This window comes from Trifolium pratense, linkage group LG5, assembly GCF_020283565.1.
Source record: "Trifolium pratense cultivar HEN17-A07 linkage group LG5, ARS_RC_1.1, whole genome shotgun sequence".
Taxonomy (NCBI): Eukaryota; Viridiplantae; Streptophyta; class Magnoliopsida; order Fabales; family Fabaceae; genus Trifolium; species Trifolium pratense.
Window position 1 is genome coordinate 3,850,013 of NC_060063.1, and position 18,733 is coordinate 3,868,745.

General features: G+C 31.8%; 1 protein-coding gene across 1 annotated transcript; it reads left to right on the top strand.

Moving 5' to 3' along the window:
* The first annotated feature begins 9,146 nt into the window (after positions 1-9,146).
* Positions 9,147-18,547, top strand: LOC123887357 (uncharacterized protein At5g08430). Its single transcript, XM_045936667.1, has 8 exons — positions 9,147-9,416; positions 10,574-11,335; positions 13,516-13,619; positions 14,954-15,013; positions 15,166-15,216; positions 15,822-15,892; positions 16,326-17,188; positions 17,581-18,547. The coding sequence occupies exons 2-8, from the start codon at positions 10,654-10,656 to the stop codon at positions 18,024-18,026; spliced, it is 2,277 nt and encodes a 758-aa protein (XP_045792623.1). The 5' UTR covers positions 9,147-9,416; positions 10,574-10,653; the 3' UTR covers positions 18,027-18,547.
* Positions 18,548-18,733: the final 186 nt, after the last annotated feature.

The window sequence follows — 18,733 nt, forward strand, 5'->3', positions numbered from 1 at the left end:
CCTTTCAACCGCTAAAACATGTGCTTCAATTATGAAAGAATTTAGGAATCCTAATATGTTAACCCTGTTTTCAATAAATTTGAACGGCGGAATTAATCACAATTTTTATTTATTTATGGATGTCTACTTAAGTTTATGTTCTTGATTACGTCTTTAATTTGTTTTTTTTAACCTTTAATTATCATCAATTTTTTAACCTTTAGTTATCAGCAATTTTTTTTTAATAAGTAAACAAAACGATGGGGTTCAAAAATTATTTAAAAAATATATAAAATATAAAATAAGCACATAAACAAATATAGAATAATTAGTCCATGAAATTCCCTATACTACTCTTATTGAAAATGCTCTTAGAATTTTTGTATTTTATTTTTTATTGTTACATATTACACCTAATTAGACCCGTGCACCGCATGGGTCAAAGTTCTAGTATTGTTAATATTAAATAGCTTCTTGTATGGGCAAAAGACCAACTTAAATGGTCATGCATGAATAATGACATATATAATTGATTGAACATAATTCTGAAGTAGCAAAGTTTTTCACAAGAAATGGAGGTTTGAATTGTGAACCTTTAAAAATTGTCCTTTTAAAATTAGATATCAAAACATATGTTATAATGATCTCAGAATGAATAATATAAGTTAGGAGAATGATCTTAAAACGATCTCTGAACTGCAAACAAAACAATTAGAGGTGCTTTGGTCATTTATTTAAGCTTTCATTTATTTAGGGTGCTTTGGTAACACAGATTAAGCTAGCTTATAGTTTATTACATGAGTTTATAATCTTGTTTCAAAAAATTAGAGGTGTTTGGTAAAAATTTACTAGTTTATAATTTATTTTTCAGATGTTATTTCAAGTAGTGTCTGAACTTATAGCTTTTTACACTTTATTCCATTTTTACCCTTTAATTTAATAATTACTCACTCTAAAGAAGAAACTACCCACTATCAATTATGTCATTTTATATTTATTAACCACTTTAAAAGCTAATTTTACCAAACACTTTAATTTCAATTAGCTAGTTTTTTAGTTCAAATTTAACCTTTTATTTTCATTAAAAAATTAATATATCTAATATTTATTTTATTTTTTCTTCAAAAAAAATATATTCCTTTTTTAAGGGTTATACATGTTTTATCCGGAGCAATGTGGACAAGCTTTGATTTACACTATAATATATATTTTTTCAATCTCTCATTGTAATGTGAAGATTTCGTCATTTACCCCTCATTAAATATGTGGGCTTAAAATTCCGTCTTTTTGCCCTTTTGTAATGCTAACAAATTGTTTTACTCTCAATGGCCATGCCGCATCATCAATTATAAGGAATCTTAAGTGAACATATTCCATGAAGAGGTAAACGATAAAATCTTCATATATTATAGGGGGTGATTGAAAATATATATATATATATATATATATATATATATATATATATATATATATATATATATATATATATATATATATATATTTCTTTCCTCTCATTTTATTTTCGACACTTAATATATATATATATATATCTTTCTTTCCTCTCATTTTATTTTCGCTTTCACTCAAACTAAACAACTAAACAAGCATCTCACTTTCTGCTTACTTTCTATTCACTTTCGATCCTTCAACATTCTTTCATTTTATTTTCTCTTTCTATCAACTTTCTCTTCTCATCCAAACACAACCTAACTTTTTTGTTCTAATACATTTAGATTCAGATTTAAATATTTATCTCTTACTCCCCCGTTTGTTGTTATAAAAAAATTAAAATCAAGAGTAAGAAAAGATACTGATAAAAATAGCCATGGGTGAAATTCAAGTCAAGAGTGCAAAATATTATCAACAAAAATACAAATGTGCAAAAACAAAAGAAATTCTAGGGTATGTTCTTCAAAACTTCCAAAATGGCGTTGATGTCTGATCCCATTTCTTCCTGTTTTTCAACACACTCTGAAGTTGAATTTCCATGGCATTCTGCCTAGCAATCATATCTTCATGTTTCTTCCTCTCAACCTCTCTTTTTTCAATAGTGTTCTTTCTCATGCTCATATTTTCAAAGGTGGTTTTTTCAATATAGTGTTCTTACTTCTTTCTTATGCTCGTATTTTCAACGGTTTGCAAGTTCATTTTTGAAAATTAGAGATAGTTTTAAAGCTATATTCGGTTAGCAACAATTTGGATGATTTAAAAAGTTAGAAATAATCGAATTTTTAATCAAAAAGATTTTGATGTAATTTCCGTGAATTTTAATATACAATGCAGGTGTTGTGATGGTTTAAAGTTAAATTCAAGATATTTGATTGTAGTTTTTACAGACACAAATCCTTTAATTTATTTAGGGATACATGAAGTGCGAAGCAGATTTGCAGCTGTAATAATTTGTCAAAGTTTCACGCAGTTTTCATGTAGGACCGTTTGATCTAATACGTACGGTTGAAATCATTTATCTGATTTGATAACTTTATCAACTTTAACCGTCTGATCAGTAATTAACGGTCGAGATTAAACACTGCGTGAAAACTGTGTACTTACTGACTGCAGTAAATCTCAATCCAATGAAGTGTTTGTCTTTAGACACTGTAGCATGTGTTTTTGGAGTTTCTCTTTGCAATTTAACTTTTGTTTGACCTTTTTATTGTGCATAATGCATATATACCTTATGCCTTATGCTAATGGCTGAGTAGTTTTTATTTTAATATATTTGGCTCTTTCGTTGTTAAAAAAATAATACACTATTTTCAACACCATGTTTTAAAAATTGATAATGCTGGTCTCTAAGATAACGTGTTAGATTCCAATTGAATAAGAGAGTATCATACTTTTTTTTTTCAAAAAAAAAAGAGTATCATACTACTATATGACAATTATTTTTATTGACAAAGAGCTTTCAATGGTCTATAGGAAATGAAAGGAAAAGATAAAAGGTGCATTATAGTTGAAATGAAAACGACATTAGCCCAAACTATTAGGTAAACTACTAGGTTTGATCTAGTGATAAAAGATTCAGGTAGTACGCTATAGATCTTGGGTTCGATTCCCGACTCATTATAAAAATAAATAAAAAAACGACAATAGCCCAAAATTTGGATGGATATGATATTATGGAAGATGCTTAAAAAAAATGATATTAGTTGGAACACTTGTTTGCATGTGGTAACATTATGTAACATCTTAGGCTACGTAACATTATGTATTGATAATGGAGTTGTTGTGTTATCTACAATTTTTGTTTTATAAATAGAGATAAACTTTAGTTGGTTCTATGGTGATTGACGCTGAACTTGGTAGGAATGACCACGATTCGATCCTCCACAACTGCATTTAGGAGGAGACTGGAACCACTTGATGCAAGAATTCACCCCCGGACTCTAGACTACTAGGGCCCCCTTCCTCTACAAACCAGAAGGTTAAAACAAAAAAAAAAAGGTTCGATTTTTTTTTTCATTAGATAAAAGTTAGATATTTAGGTGCTCATTTATCACTTTTTAATTTTTATATTAAATATAAATGAATTATTATTTTGAATTTGATTTTGTATATTTTGAAGAAAGACATTTTTGCAAGAGAAAAATTATGTACTTTTTTTTTAAGCAAAAAATTATCTACTTTTTTTTTTAAGCAAAAAATTATGGATAAGGGCTTTTGTAGTTGTAAAAATTTAGATTTAAAGAAAAAGAAATAGAGGGAGAAATTAAGAAAATTGACAAACATCACATGTCAATTTACATTATTTTTTTCTTTTTTGAGTTTTCACCACCAGTATCTGGCCATTGGTTCGTTTGATCTGGTTTGAAGGTCAGTTCTAGCATCAAGTGATTTTAGTCCCCACCTCATCGCAGTTGTGAGATTGAATCGTTGTCCTCCTTACCAAGTTCAGCGCCACAATTGGACCAACTAACGATTAGTAATTTACATTCATTTTGTTCATACTTTTTTTATTAATACTATAGTTTTATAAACTGATTTTAGTTAAGTTAAACACTTAAACCGATTTTAAAGATTGAATTCTATCATAAAATAAAGATAGATCTTTTGAAATGAATTTATAAAGAATAATAAGTTAAGATCAAGCTTACCAAAAAAAAAAAACGTTAAGTTCATTTAATTTTTTTTGGAGAATGCCAGAATCACCTCATATAGTATTAGTACGTGTGATGAGATGTAATGAAAAAAAATATTGTTCCTTCTAAGTGAGCTATGCTCACGGGAACTTCTATCTACAATAAATAATTAAAGATCTTGTAAAAAAAAATTAAAAGAAAATTATATAAAAAATAATAAAGTATGCATTTAAATGCTTACCAAAAAAAAGATGCATTTAAACCACGAATAAATATGAACATAGATTAAGCCACTAGGTTTGGTCTAGTGGTGGTGAGGGGTTTGGGTAGTATGCCGTAGGTCATAGGTTCGATCCTCTCTGACTCCATTATAACCAAAAAAAAAATATGAACCTACATTTTTTTCTTCTAAAAGAATGATAAATTATTACTAATAATATTATGAGAATTTTATTTTCTTGTTTAGAAATACTGAGAATTGAATAATATATATACAGCTTCTTAAGTAACAAAATGAAAAAAAATATGTAAATTAGAATTGAAAAAAATATACAATAAAATTGAAAATTTTGAATTATCAACATGAATGTTGGTATTTCAAATGTGAGTTGAGCCTCACATTTGGTAGAAAAGTAGATGGTGAATACTTTATAAGTGAGAGGATCAATAAATCTAATGCGGTAAAATTTTGAGTTAAGATGTGGTATTTGTACTCATTTATGTAGTTGTTCAAGATTTAATGTGATGATCTTTGGACTCCGTCATTACCCAACAATAAAGTAGAATTGAAAAAAAAATATTGTTTCTCTAATTTTTGGATTTCAACTATTTAACAATACATTTGATGGCTAATGCTACGGTGGACCACCTTCCCAAGTGGTCCACCGTAGACAAGTGATCTACCGAATATGAATTTTACGAAATTCACTGTGGGGATTGAAAGTTTATATATATTGTATAGATCATCCATAAATTTTTTAAATTTTTTTGAAAATCATTTGATATGTTATTGAGACCCATCAAGATTTACGTTATTTAATAAACCGTTAATTTTGATGTGTCTCAATAACATATCAAATGATTTTCAATTTTTCTAAATTTTTCTATGGATGATCTATATGATATAAACTTTCAATCCAACGGTGAATTTTGTAAAATTCGTATTCGTTATAATGTTATTCATGACTGATCCACCATGGACCACTTGATGAAGTGGTCCATATTAGAATCTACCTACAAGATGGAATTTCTATTTTTATGTCTCTAACTTTTTTTTGTTTACTCAATTTTTCCGTTAGTTATAATTAACCTATGATTAAGTTTTTTTCTTCTTTATAAGCAGTGACTGATACTCTGATGGGTTATGTACTATTTACATTTTATATTATTATTATTATTATTATTAGAGATTTTGTACGTGCGGCAAAGAGAGTAAGGATACTTCTTCCAGCAAAGGGGAACTCATGGAAAGGGACAACAAGTACAAGAGATACATAAGCTTGCTGTACCACATCAAAACCTGAAAGCTAGATGCACGGTTAATCATAATAATTTTGTGGAGTTGCTCAACAACATATCCTAGGATTAGGATCTTTTATTTTATTTTATCCCCTTTATTGCTTGTATTTTTTTTAAATGCTATTGATCCTTGCATGATGTAAACTGTTTTGATATATTTTATAACATCATCTTTTCATCATATTTTTTTCTGTCTCTCTTTATATTTCACTATTTTTGATAATGACAAAAGAGGAAGAAGAGAAAAGTATTTAATAATGAATAAGTTTGAAGCTAATGCTAGTAATTGAACAAATCATTCCTATCTGTGACTTATGTGTGATTTCTATGCTCTTATGTTTTAAAAGAAGTTTAATTAACTTGGATAGGACTTAGAGGGGCTTACAAACGTCACCTCTTTGGAAATATAGGATTTAGAGAGAGCTTACAAACCTTTGATTGAGCTTACAAAGCTCAGAATCCTATAGTCAACTAGTTAATTAAATTAACAACAATTTTTTTTTACCACGATTATGCGATTCACTGGTCACTTAATCTGATTCGGGGTATGTTTTGACATCAAATGATTCTAACCTCTCTCAATCGACAAATATTCAATTTTCATTAGAGGTAAAATTGATTTACCTATATTACTAGGTATTATGATCTTAGTTTACTTAAATTTTTTACATTTACTAGGATTATTTTCTCTATAAATTTAGAGATCAAATTTAGATATTAAAATTTTTAGCAACCAAATAAAATAAAATAAATAATTAACATTTTGTCCTCTTCAAATCCATTATGTCCAATTTTTTTTTCACACCAATCCAAAATAAAATAAGTGGTTTAATTTTTGTCAAAAACATATGAGTAGTTTATATATTGAAAAATATTAATGAATGCCCCAAACATTAATTAAAAAATAAAATGTAGTAAAATTACATTAAAATTTGTATAGATAATATCTATAAAATATAAAAATAGTATTTTTAATAAATTTTTATTTTTTGACATAATTTTTTTTAGTCAAACAAACTTAATGCATTTTATTAATTATCAAAAGTTCAATACATGAAGGAATAATCTCAAATCTATGGAAACTAGTCAAAGCCGCCCTAGCTAAAGTTTGAGCAACGGAATTCACTTGTTTCATAATAAATTTAACATCAAAGTTCACACATGATAAAATAAGAAGAATAATTTCATTAACGATTGAAAGAAAGTCTGAATTGTCTCGCCGCTTAGGGTCTGTTTGGTTCAATCGATGGGAGGGGAGGGGAGGGATTTTAATGAATGGGAGGGGAGAGAAGGGGAGGTGAGGGGAGGGATTCTAATTCTCTTTATGTTTGGTTCAAAAGAGGAAAGGGGAGGGGAGGTGTGAGATTTTAATTACATACATGTTTGGTTCAGGAAGGGAGGGGAGAGATTTTAAAACAAAATTACCTTTTTATCCTTATAAATCAAATCATCAGTTAATATAATTTTCCGATCCAACGAATCCAGCAAAATATGAATTTATGTTATACATATCAATAGTGTAAAACTTTTTTGGCTTAAATGCAGTTTTGCCCCCCTGTTTTGATTAAATCAGAATTTTACCTCCCCTGTTTTAAAACGCGGACTTTTACCCCCTGTATTATAATTTTTTGGATTTTGCCCCCCTTAAAATTCTGCTTTCAAGTCACAACTTCAAAGCTTCGCACACAACCCAATTTGGATCAATAATTCACCAAACGGATATCGAAATGACCGTAATCGAGTTATCTTTCCACATAATCAAATACCACTAAATTTGGAGTTACAATGAGAGATTAATTACCGTTTTAGTGAAGGTATGTCCCTCAAAATTTTGCGCAAAATCTGCTTTCGAGTTAAAACTTCAAAGCTTCGCACACAACTCAATTTGGATCAATAATTCACCAAATGGATACCGAAATGACCATAATCGAGTTAGATTTCCACAGGATTAAACCCCACTAAATTTGGAGTTACAAAGAGAGATTAATTACAGTTTTAGTGAAGGTCTGTCCAATTACTAATTTTGCAGAAATCTACTTATGACCTTTAAATTCAACATCGTCTACCAAACACATCGTAACTCCAAATTTGACGAAATTTAAATGACAACAAGGCTAATTTCGTTAGCTTTCCGGAAATGTAAATACTATTGAAAAATGAGCTACAAGGTGAGAGACATGACAAAAATACCAGTAGTAGTTCCATGCATTAATTGATTTGGACAGACCTTCACTAAAATGATAATTAATCTCTTTCTGTAACTCCAAATTTTGTGGAGTTTGATTCTGTGGAAAACTAACTCGATTTCGGTCATTTTGGTACCAGTTTGGTGAATTATGGATCCAAATGGAATTCTGTGCGAAGTTTTGAAGTTGTGACTCGAAAGCAGATTTTGTGCAAAATATTTGGGGGACATACCTTCACTAAAATGGTAATTAATCTCTCTTTGTAACTCCAAATTTAGTGGGGTTTGATTCTGTGGAAAGATACCTCGATTACAGTCATTTTGATATCTGTTTGGTGAATTATTGATTCAAATTGAGTTGTGTGCGAAGCTTTAAAGTTGTGACTCGAAAGCAGATTTTGTGCAGAATTTTGGGGGACATACTTTCATTAAAACTGTAATTAATCTCTCTTTGTAACTCCAAATTTAGTGGGGTTTGATTCTGTGGAAAGATAACTCGATTACGGTCATTTCGATATCCGTTTGGTGAATTATTGATTCAAATTGAGTTGTGTGCGAAACTTTGAAGTTGTGACTCGAAAGCAGAATTTTAGGGAGGGCAAAATCCAAAAAATTATAAAACAGGGGGTAAAAGTCCGCGTTTTAAAACAGGGGGGATAAAATTCCGATTTAATCAAAACAGGGGGACAAAACTGCATTTAAGCCAACTTTTTTACATATCCATCTAATTAAATTATTTTATGATATTGATAAATATTAATTTTATTATATATGCACATAAAACTAATTTTCGTGGCAATGATATATACAAGAGAGATATGCAGATTTCTATACTACTTTATATATATGACCAACTTGAACAAGCCTTATATATATAACCAACATGAACAAGAAGAGATTGTGTAAAATAAACAGTATAAATAAGAAGATATTGTGTAAAATAAATTGAGAATGATAAGGATAATGTTGGAATTAAGGCAAATAATAGAGGATAATTATGATAATTTAATAGAATGTTAATGAGCTCCCCTCCCCTCCAAATTCCCCCAATTTGGGGGAAGCAAAAATGACTCTATATTCCCTCCTTTCCCCTTCCCTCCCCTCATAAAAAATTGAACTAAACATAAAAAAATATAAAATATCACCTCACCTCCCCTCACCTCCAAAACCCACGAACCAAACAGACTCTTAGTACGAATAGCATCAATCAACAGAAAATCACTTTCAAGAATAATTTTTTGACACAATTTTAATTAGTATTTTTTTTTGACAAAACAATTTTAATTAGTATGGAGAAACACTACCAAAAAAACTAGTTAACCAACCTAACTTATTATTTTTTGTAAAAAAAAAATAAAACATATCTTATCATTTTCTCAATTAAAAAAAAATGATCTTATTTATTTACCGAAAAAGAAAAATGAACTAAAATGAACTAAAATTGTGGTAGATAGTGTTCCGGGGTTTTCCAGTTCTACCATTAACATTTCATTTTGGCGGAAAACCTGAGAGTACCTTCTGCTCTTGTCACGCCTAGTTCTACTACACTCACTCAAATTATTACGAAACAAACTCAAAAATTTTCTGCCACCTCCTCCGGTAACCGCCGCCTCCTCCGCCGTTAACCGCCGGATATTCTCTATCAACTTCAGGTAACCTCCGTTCTTCTCTCCGATCTGGTTTCATTTTCTCCATTCGTTACCTTTTTATTCTGATTTAGGGTTTTATTTTCGGTATCTCTCTCTCTTCAAATTTCTCTATTACCGTACCCGAATTGCATGTTTTTCTTCTTCTAATTGTTCTTACTGTTAGTGTCATTGATGATGCGTGATGGTGATGACGTGTGTCCTTTATTTTTGTTTTTTTATCCAATTTGTTTATTTTATTTTATATTTTTTTTGGTTTCGATTCTGAAATTATCCTTTTATAGGTTACACATGCAATTTTGAATGCATGTCCAGATTATTTTACTGTTTTCTTCTGGCAATTTGTGTATTTTTTTTTTAATTTTAATTTGGAATTTCTCAGTGCATTTTTCTTTTGGTCAATTCTCATATTCTCATATGTTTTACTATTAAATTAAAATTCTCTGAATTTTGGTTTGACTTTTTAAATTCTGTTAATGTGTAATTTGTTTTGTATTTCTCACTGCATTTTTGTGTTGAGTTATGTTTTGGGGTTAGGAGGAAAAGAATAGTGGGGAGGGGTTTCAGAGGCGATTTTCCTACCTTTTTTGGGAAATTATTTTGGTAGATAGGAGCAGTGTTATTAAATAGCATTTGTAGTGTAGTTATAGCGCAGCGGATTTTAACCAAACTGCTATTGTTCTGCGGTCTGGGATTGACAACATTCAAAAAGGACTGATTGACAACATTGAATAGGGGCCGAGAAGACTTAATAACTAATATTTTTGTGATCAAAGTTGGCCTACTTTCAGATTTCATTTTACAACATTGAATAAGAGCCGATTGATAACACTGAAATAGGGCCGAGAAGACTTGTTTGTCCTCAAAATAGTGGATTGACAATGTAGTCAATTGCAAATAGTGGATTGTTAAAATTTGAGGGATTAAATTGCCCAATCCTTACAATTCCAGTGACCAACATGTTGATTTACTCTATTTTTCTTTGTTTTGAGAGTATTATAAAAAGAGCCCAATCCTTCAAACTCCTGTGTTTTCTTTGACTAATTTCTGTTTAGAATTCAACTGCAACACAAAATGCATTTCCAGGGTGCTTTTTATTTTCTTTTTTACCAATTTTTGCTGCTAATTGATGTCTTTCTTTTTAAAAATGAAACGTGACAAAGGTGAAAACGTGGGGATTGATTGATTAATTTGGTTGGTAGTAGAAGGGGTATCAGCGGAGGAGACGGTTGAGTTTAGGATAATGATAGAAAGGGCGGATGATGGAGCGCCATTTGGTAATTTCTGGATAGAGGAAATTAATGGGGAGGTTCAGACCTCTGCGAGGAAGAAAAGGAAATATAAACCAAAGAAAAAGGAGTACAATGGATGGGGATCAACTTCTCTTATTCAGTTTCTTGAATCCATTGGTATAGATACAACAAACAAGATAACTCAAAGTGATGTAACTCAAATTATAAATGATTATGTTAAGCAGAATAACCTTCTTCATCCTACCAAAAAGAAAAGAATTGAGTGTGATGCGAGGCTTCATTTGTTGTTCGGAAGGAAGAGCATTAGCCGGTTGAAGATTAGTGACTTGCTTGAGTCACACTTTGAGGAGAACTGCGGACAATCTGATGATGATTTTCTGTTTGACTCAGAAGATGATGAATATGTGCCAGGGACATGTGAAATCCCAAAACCGGTGTCTTCGGAGAGGAAGAATCACCCAAAGAAACATGTTGTTGAGAAACCAAGGAGCTGTTTTGCTGCCGTCATTCCATTCAACATCAAGCTTGTTTATTTAAAGAAAAGTCTAGTTGATGAACTTTTGAAGGACCCTGAAACTTTTGAGACCAAAGTAGTTGGAAGCTTCATAAGAATCAAGTGTGACCCAAATGACTACCTTCAGAAGAACTCACACCAGCTTCTGCAAATCACAGGTAACTTGTCTGCTTTAGGTTGATTATGCCATTGTATTTTAACAATGGCTTCTTTATTTTCATAACTTTAAATGTACAAGTTAGTTTGGAAGGAGGCTTTGTCTGCATCGTGCAAGATAATCTACAAGATAAATAACATGGTGCCGTCAGTATTATATTAATTAGTTTTGTTTTATTTACTCAATTTTATATCATTTAGTTAAACAATTAATTTTCGGATCTCTTTCCTCTACCACTCTTTGTTACTCCTGTACTAAAAAAAAAGTTCTTGCTATCCCCAGAGATGGAGCCACGTAGTGGCCAGGGTGTTCAAATGCACCCCCCCCAAACTTAATACCAATTTTTTTTTTTTATTCTTGAGCCCCCTCAAATTTAAGCATTGCACCTCACCATAGCAGCGCACAACACACTCATTTAACACTGGGTATGCAGTCCAAACTGTAAAGCTTGACTCAAAGTACATGATTTTATTTATAATATTAATTGGTTAAAAATCAAACCCAAAATATATCCTAATAAAATGGGTTTAGTAGGATTCGAACCTGGTTATAGTGATGTATAAAATGAAAACTTTTACCATTAAGCCAAATTGATGAACGTGAAATATGTTGTTTCATAGAAATATATATAGCATATAAAGTGTATTAGGTTATTTAGTATGATATTTACAAATTGTGATTGATAAAAAATATTTATAATTTTACTATTTCAAATATAGGACTCTTAAGAAATGTGTTTGACAATATTGATAGTGAGTTTATTATTCAACGATTTCAGAACATGAAACCGCATAGAGAATATATATTACTGAAATCGTTGAATATATATTACTACAGTTATTGATTAATGTTCAAAATTTTGAACCCCCCTGATCCAGGGTCGTGGCAACGCCACTAGCTATCCCTGTTCATCCTTATCGCTTCAGAAAATTACTTTTCACAAATTGGAAAGACATCACCCAAATTATGACAATATTGAAACAAATTATTATGTAGCTAGGAAAATACAGAAAATTATCTTTGACATATCAAAACTTTCAAATAAAACAGATAAGTCTTAAAATTATGTATCATTATTTTTGTTAATTTAAACAATTATAAATATTCTAGATCTAGAGAGATCAATTCATGGTTGTGAAAAACAGCTCAAAGGATAGTTTGAAATGGGCGCTTTTTGTCCTTCCATGAAAATTCTAGATCTTGGGTGAGGCGCTATTTGGCAGGTGAGTGAGCAAGAAACAGAGTTGGAGAAGACAATGGCAGCCATCATACAAATTGGTGAGAAGATAATGAGTTTAACCAGATGAGAGATGGGATTAATGGTCTTCTTCACCGGGGTCCGACGAGAGAGATGGGATTAATTGGAGAGAAAGATAAATACATGAGATGATATGGTGTTGAGACCGTAGGATATTATGATGGAACTGAATGCATCTATCGGATAAAATAAAGTCTTGCATAGTGCAAAGACTTGGGTAGATGTTGCATGGAAGGTATAATCATCAACTGCATAATTTTAATACCTGTGCTTGCCAAAAGGAGCAAAGACAAATAAAGTGCACTTTTTTTTTTGGGTACAAAAGTGCACTTATTTATTATGTACGCTTCTTTAGCATTCATTAGTGTAAGTCACATGCATTTTTTATGATTTGGAAAAGTAATCCAATCAACGATTTGGACCACTCTCAGTGACTGATAAAGAATACGAAACCTCATGCTGGGTGGGATTCACATAAATGAAGCAAACTTAAATGTATGTACTCTTTTTTGACATCATTAGTATAGGTGATTAGACTGAATTAGACATATGTTTCCATTGAAAATCAATAATAATGAACAAAGTAGTTGAATCCAATATACTCAAGCTCCCTGGTATTAAAAAGACTGAAGATGACCAAATTGTGTTTGGCTTGTATTATTTTCTCTTGATGTCATTAGTATATGTTATGTGGTGGGTGTGATTTCATCATAATTGAATGTAGACAATTCACATTTCACAATGAAGTCCAATGAACAAAATAATCTTGATCCATTTGATCTCCTTCCAGAATGCGCTAAGTTCAACTTAGTTACTTGTGAATTTGGTATGTCAATTGACAGTTATATGCGACAGATATAGAAAAATTAGATCACGAGATTTATCTTTAGCTGAAGTATATTTATTTCTTGGTTATATTCCAGGTATAAAGAAGAGCTCAGGAGTGGGTGGGGAAATTCGCTTGCAAGCTTCTGGTTTCATTAAAGACATCAGCATTAACATGCTTTCAGATGACAATTTCTCTGAGGTACAGCTGAATTATCTTACCACTTTAGCTTTATTTAGTAGCAATTACGGTCTCTGCCAATGAGGATTAGCTCAACTAGTAGGATCGAATTGTATCAACTATCAACTAATAGGTCTTTGGTTCAATTCATGTTAGTGATCCTTCATTGACAAGTCAATTGTAACTTAAGTACCATTTTCAATGGCTTGTGCCATGCCCCACACTTTTAATGGTGGCAACTTTTCACCTACTGAATTTTCATGTACCGCAAAATAGTTGTCAGCTCTGGTCTGAAGTGTTATGTTAACTGTGTTATAATTTCTTTTAATCAATACCTAAAAATTAGTGCTCGATTATCTTATTGGCTTTTAATAAATAAGCCCGTGCTAACTGGAAGTTGATTTTTTTGGTATTTCTGAATTCTGATTCTCTCCTCTCCAGTCCTGTCATTATTACCCTATCTAAATCATATATTTGTTTATAATGTGAAGCATTTCATGGATGTGGTGAGTTATAATATCTTGCAAGTGTAAATATCCATGCAAGATAAAGTTGTACCAAATGCTAATAAAAACATGGATGGTGGGGGAACCACATTCACCATAAGGGTTCATGTTGTCTTCTGACTATAATAATTATTATGATTTCACATGAGATGAGATAAGGCCTGAAATTGAGTTTGTTAATGGGAGCTATCCCTCTCCCTACGAGCCAGTTTTGTAAGACTTGAGCTGGGTCCAACCCAAATTTTAAGGTGATGTCAAAGTCTATCCAAATTTTAGTCATTTTCAGATGTTTAGTCACACTCCAGATGTTTAGTCTTGGGCGTGAGGGGTTTGTGTGTTAAAATAAAGTCTCAGTGAATAAGATAAAGCCTGAAAATAAGTTTATAAGTGGTAAGCATTTCTCACCTTACAAATTGGTTTTACTAAGGCTGAGTTAGGTCCATCCCAGATTTTAAGAATAATTATAGAAGAATACACAAAACCATTTTTTTATTAATCAAGTTCTAGCAAATTTTGCCAGTCTGATAACTTTTCTATGTGAATATAGAGGATCTAAAATGATAGGGTAGAGTGCTTCAAGGTTATATTCTAGTACCAATTAATGCAAGCCTAATATTTCAGAGAAGTAAAGTAGTGGTTAGGGCATGGAGTATAATAGAAGAAAAAATCCACATGAAGTTTCCTCTTAGTTTTTAATTAAGCCGGCACCTTGTCCTAAACTTTGTGGATCTGGGACTGTGCTTCTTTTTTCCGTTACAAAATCAAATCATCATTCTGACCGCAATAGGGCTTATTATGTAGCTTCCTTGTGTCATATATCAATGAGGTTTATTATGTCTTCGGTTTCAGGCAGAGTGTGAGGATTTGCATAGAAGAGTAAAAGACGGCTTACTCAAGAGACCTATGATTGTAAGTTCTTTTCAGTAATTTGAGATTGAATTATTCTGATTAATGGAATTCCTGAAGAACTAGAATAATCAGTTTTGTTGCGGTAAATCTATGTGTGGTGCTTTTATTCTAAATATTATGACAATGCCTTCTTTTTGTTTTATTCATCGTAGGTGGATTTGGAGGAAAAGGCTAGAGTATTGCATGAGGATATGACTAAGCATGTACGCAAGAACCCTTGCATTTTGATTTCTTCATTCATGTTTCATTTCAGTGATTTTCTCACAGTTTATTTCTTTGCACTTCTTATAAATGATATACAGCGGTTATTTGGCACAATAAGTATAATGATACATAAGAATAAGGGAAAAGATAAAGAAACAAATGTTCAAGAAAGGACATCCATATTAGTCACACACATTTTCATGAGAATTGTACTTTGCTAAATATTGTGTGGAGCACACCAATATTATTCTTATTAACTTGGCTGCATTATCAATGAGACAGGACACGTACACAATGAAACAATGTGAAATGTGATATTTAACTGTATAAGTAATTTTTATTTTGATAAAATATGTAGATGATAAACTGTTGTATCTTGTCTTGTGTGTCAAAAGATATATCAAGTAATATAAACATCTGTCTTCCGATTTATACTTTTAATATATACACACGTCATGTTTCTGTGTGTGTGTGTATGTAAATTAAAACTATTTATGCTGCTCATCCAGTTTCAAATGATAATTTATGTTTATTCTTTTGATATTTGGGTTTGATTCTTTACCTAACTTTTCTGCTTTCTTGTTATGTGGTGAATCTGCCATAGTGGCTTGCAAAAGAAATTGCTCTGCTAGAAAATCTTATTGACCGAGCAAATGAAAAGGGTTGGCGAAGAGAATATCCTTTTCTGATATTTATCTTACATTAGCTTTTTCTATATTGTGGTAATGTCTCCCTATTCATTTTTGCTTCAGAAGATTCATATGTGAATTTTGTTGCTGAACATTGTTAATCCATCACGCGATACATGTTACACAACTAAATTTGTTCTCTAGTAGATTTTCCATAGATTGTTAACTGGCAATGAACTGATTAAACTCAAAATTAGTAGGTAAATCTGATTACACATCACACTGATTACATTACAATCCCGTCTAATGCTTTGAATTTTATTCAACCCATACTCATGAATAATGTCAATTGAACTGATGAATATTTTGCATTAGGATTCCGTCTTTTCATCATGAGTATTTGGCTATAACCTTGTTTCGAAATTCTTTATAGTAAAAAATTTCTATAAGATAGATATTCCTTAATCTATTGGAAGCACATTGGACGGGTACCTACAAAAAAGGGCCAAGCTTAAGAGTCCGGAGGAACAGGAGCTATTATTGCGTGAAATTCCTCAAGTTATTGCAGAAGATCTAGAATCAGAGTCTACGACACTAGATGTTCCAGATAAAAAAGATGAAACAAATTTCCAAGAGTTGTCGCAGACTACCTCTACAAAAGCATCGTTACCGACTGAGGTCCCAAAGGCAGTTACAGATGATTTTGAAGATGATTTTGCAGATGAACAGGAATGGTTATTCCAAGACATTCCACAAGTTACTACAGGTTATCTAGACTTTTCAGAATCCAAAACACCAGAAGTTCCAGATAAAAAGGCAGAAAATAATATGCAAGGGTTTTGGGAAGCTACTTGTACAAAAGAATCTTTAGTGACCGAGGTGTCAAAAACGGTTGCTAATGGTTTTCTAGATTTTTCCGAATCCAAAGCACCAGAAGTTCAAGATAAAAAGGCAGAAAATAATATGCAAGGGTTTTGGGTAGCTAATTGTACAAAAGAATCTTTAGTGACCGAGGTCTCAAAAACGGTTGCTAATGGTTTTCTAGATTTTTCAGAATCCAAAGCACCAGAGGTTCAAGATAAAAAGGCAGAAAATAATATGCAAGGGTTTTGGGAACCTACTTGTGCAAAAGAATCTTTAGTGACCAAGATCTCAAAAACGGATGCTAATGGTTTTGCATGCAAGGCTACAAAACTGTATGCTGCCGATCGAACAAAACAAGAAAGTGAGTCACCAAAGTCGATTCTCAGTCTTAGCGGACCATCAGAAGTTCCTCTTTTCAATATGGCAATGAATAGCACTGCGTCGAATTGCATTTCGCGCGACACAATCACTTCTGCAGGTTTGTTATAATCGCCCCTCTTTTTCCATGATTCTATATTTTAATGTAAGCATATTGTTTGTCTGGGATTGCATTGGATGGTACTACCTTTGTTCCTTGTTAAAAGCTCCCTTTAATGTTAACATATATTAAGAAAAGTATGTAGTGTATTTAATGTGTTCATTTTGTTTTTAGATGTTTCTAAAATACTCTTTAAGTATACGAATGTGTTCAATTTTGACTTGTCATCTTCCAAGACACTTAGTAGTATTAGGGACAAAGTAGTATTGTGACTATTGGCACGTAATAGTTAATGGAAGTGTGCTACATTTATTTATTATGCCTGAGAAGCACTTAGGATAAGCCATGTCCCTGTCATTCCATTCATTGATGTTCTTTGCATGTTTTGGCAGTGCACCAATGGTCTAGTGTGCCGGTTCATCAGCAACCAGCTAAACAAACAGACTTTGCATATAAGAAGGATGGTTTATCTATACCAGGCAAATCAAATGAAGTTACGATCAGAGCTAATATTACTCAAGGACCGTCTGACAAGCAGATCCAGGTTATAGAATTGAGCGATGATGATGAGGAGGAGATTGAAAAGCCAAGCACCATAAAACCAAGCATCATAAAACCAGTTCCTGGTGAGGAGTTGCAATCCTCAATGTGGCATTACAAAGATCCTCAAGGACAGGTGCAAGGACCTTTCCCCATAATTTCTCTAAAATGTTGGAGTGATGCTCGCTACTTTTCTCCGGACTTCAAGGTTTGGAAAGCAGGGCAAAGCCAAGATCAAAGTGTACTATTGTTGGATATTCTACCCAAATATTTTCCCCTTGGATCAAATTTCGTATGAGGTGTCAACATAGCCGGGATGTTAGTCATCAGAGTATGCTTTAGCATATCAATTTTGATTTTTTAAAAATGTGATGCTTTCCAATCCTGGACAATTACTCAGTTTGATTCAAATCCAACCAACCACCTGCAACTTAAAATTGTAACTATGTTGTTTCAACCTGCGACTTTGTATTGTAACTAGGTACTCATACTCTCTATTTGATTGTTTTTTCCCTCTTTGCTTGTCTCCCTTTTTATCTTACCAAAGGGAACTGTCATTCATTTATGAATGAGAATGATGCATCATGCATCCAATTGGTTGTAGAATTCTGTGTTATGTTCCAATGTTCAGACAAAGGCTAAGGTTGTCCAAGTTAGTGATTATTGAGGCTGTCAAGAAAAGATATCAATTTGCTGTGAGGAGGTTGATGTAATAGATTTAGCTGAATCCCTAGCTTGGATTACAAATAAAATGGTTCAGTTTCAAATTGATCAAATAAATTGAAAATCAAACATAATGTTTACTGTTTCTTTTTTAGACTTCTTTTGGTGAAAATGAATTTCATTGGATTTGATTTTGAATTGACTTTTAATTTTTTTATTGATGAGACTACGGCTCTGATGTAAAGACTTGATTCTTACATTATAACAGTTTATTCATTTTCCCTCATTTCACATGATGTGTGGTAAATTATCTTGTATCCTATTGTATCGGACAATAAATTA

What these genes read in the sequence shown, in the direction of transcription:
- LOC123887357 (XM_045936667.1), top strand. Translation starts at nt 10,654, where the DNA reads ATGATAGAAAGGGCGGATGATGGAGCGCCATTTGGTAATTTCTGGATA. An exon ending in CCAGCTTCTGCAAATCACAG is followed by an intron (nt 11,336 to 13,515) that starts GTAACTTGTCTG and finishes GTTATATTCCAG; the next exon opens with GTATAAAGAAGAGCTCAGGA. An exon ending in TACTCAAGAGACCTATGATT is followed by an intron (nt 15,014 to 15,165) that starts GTAAGTTCTTTT and finishes TATTCATCGTAG; the next exon opens with GTGGATTTGGAGGAAAAGGC.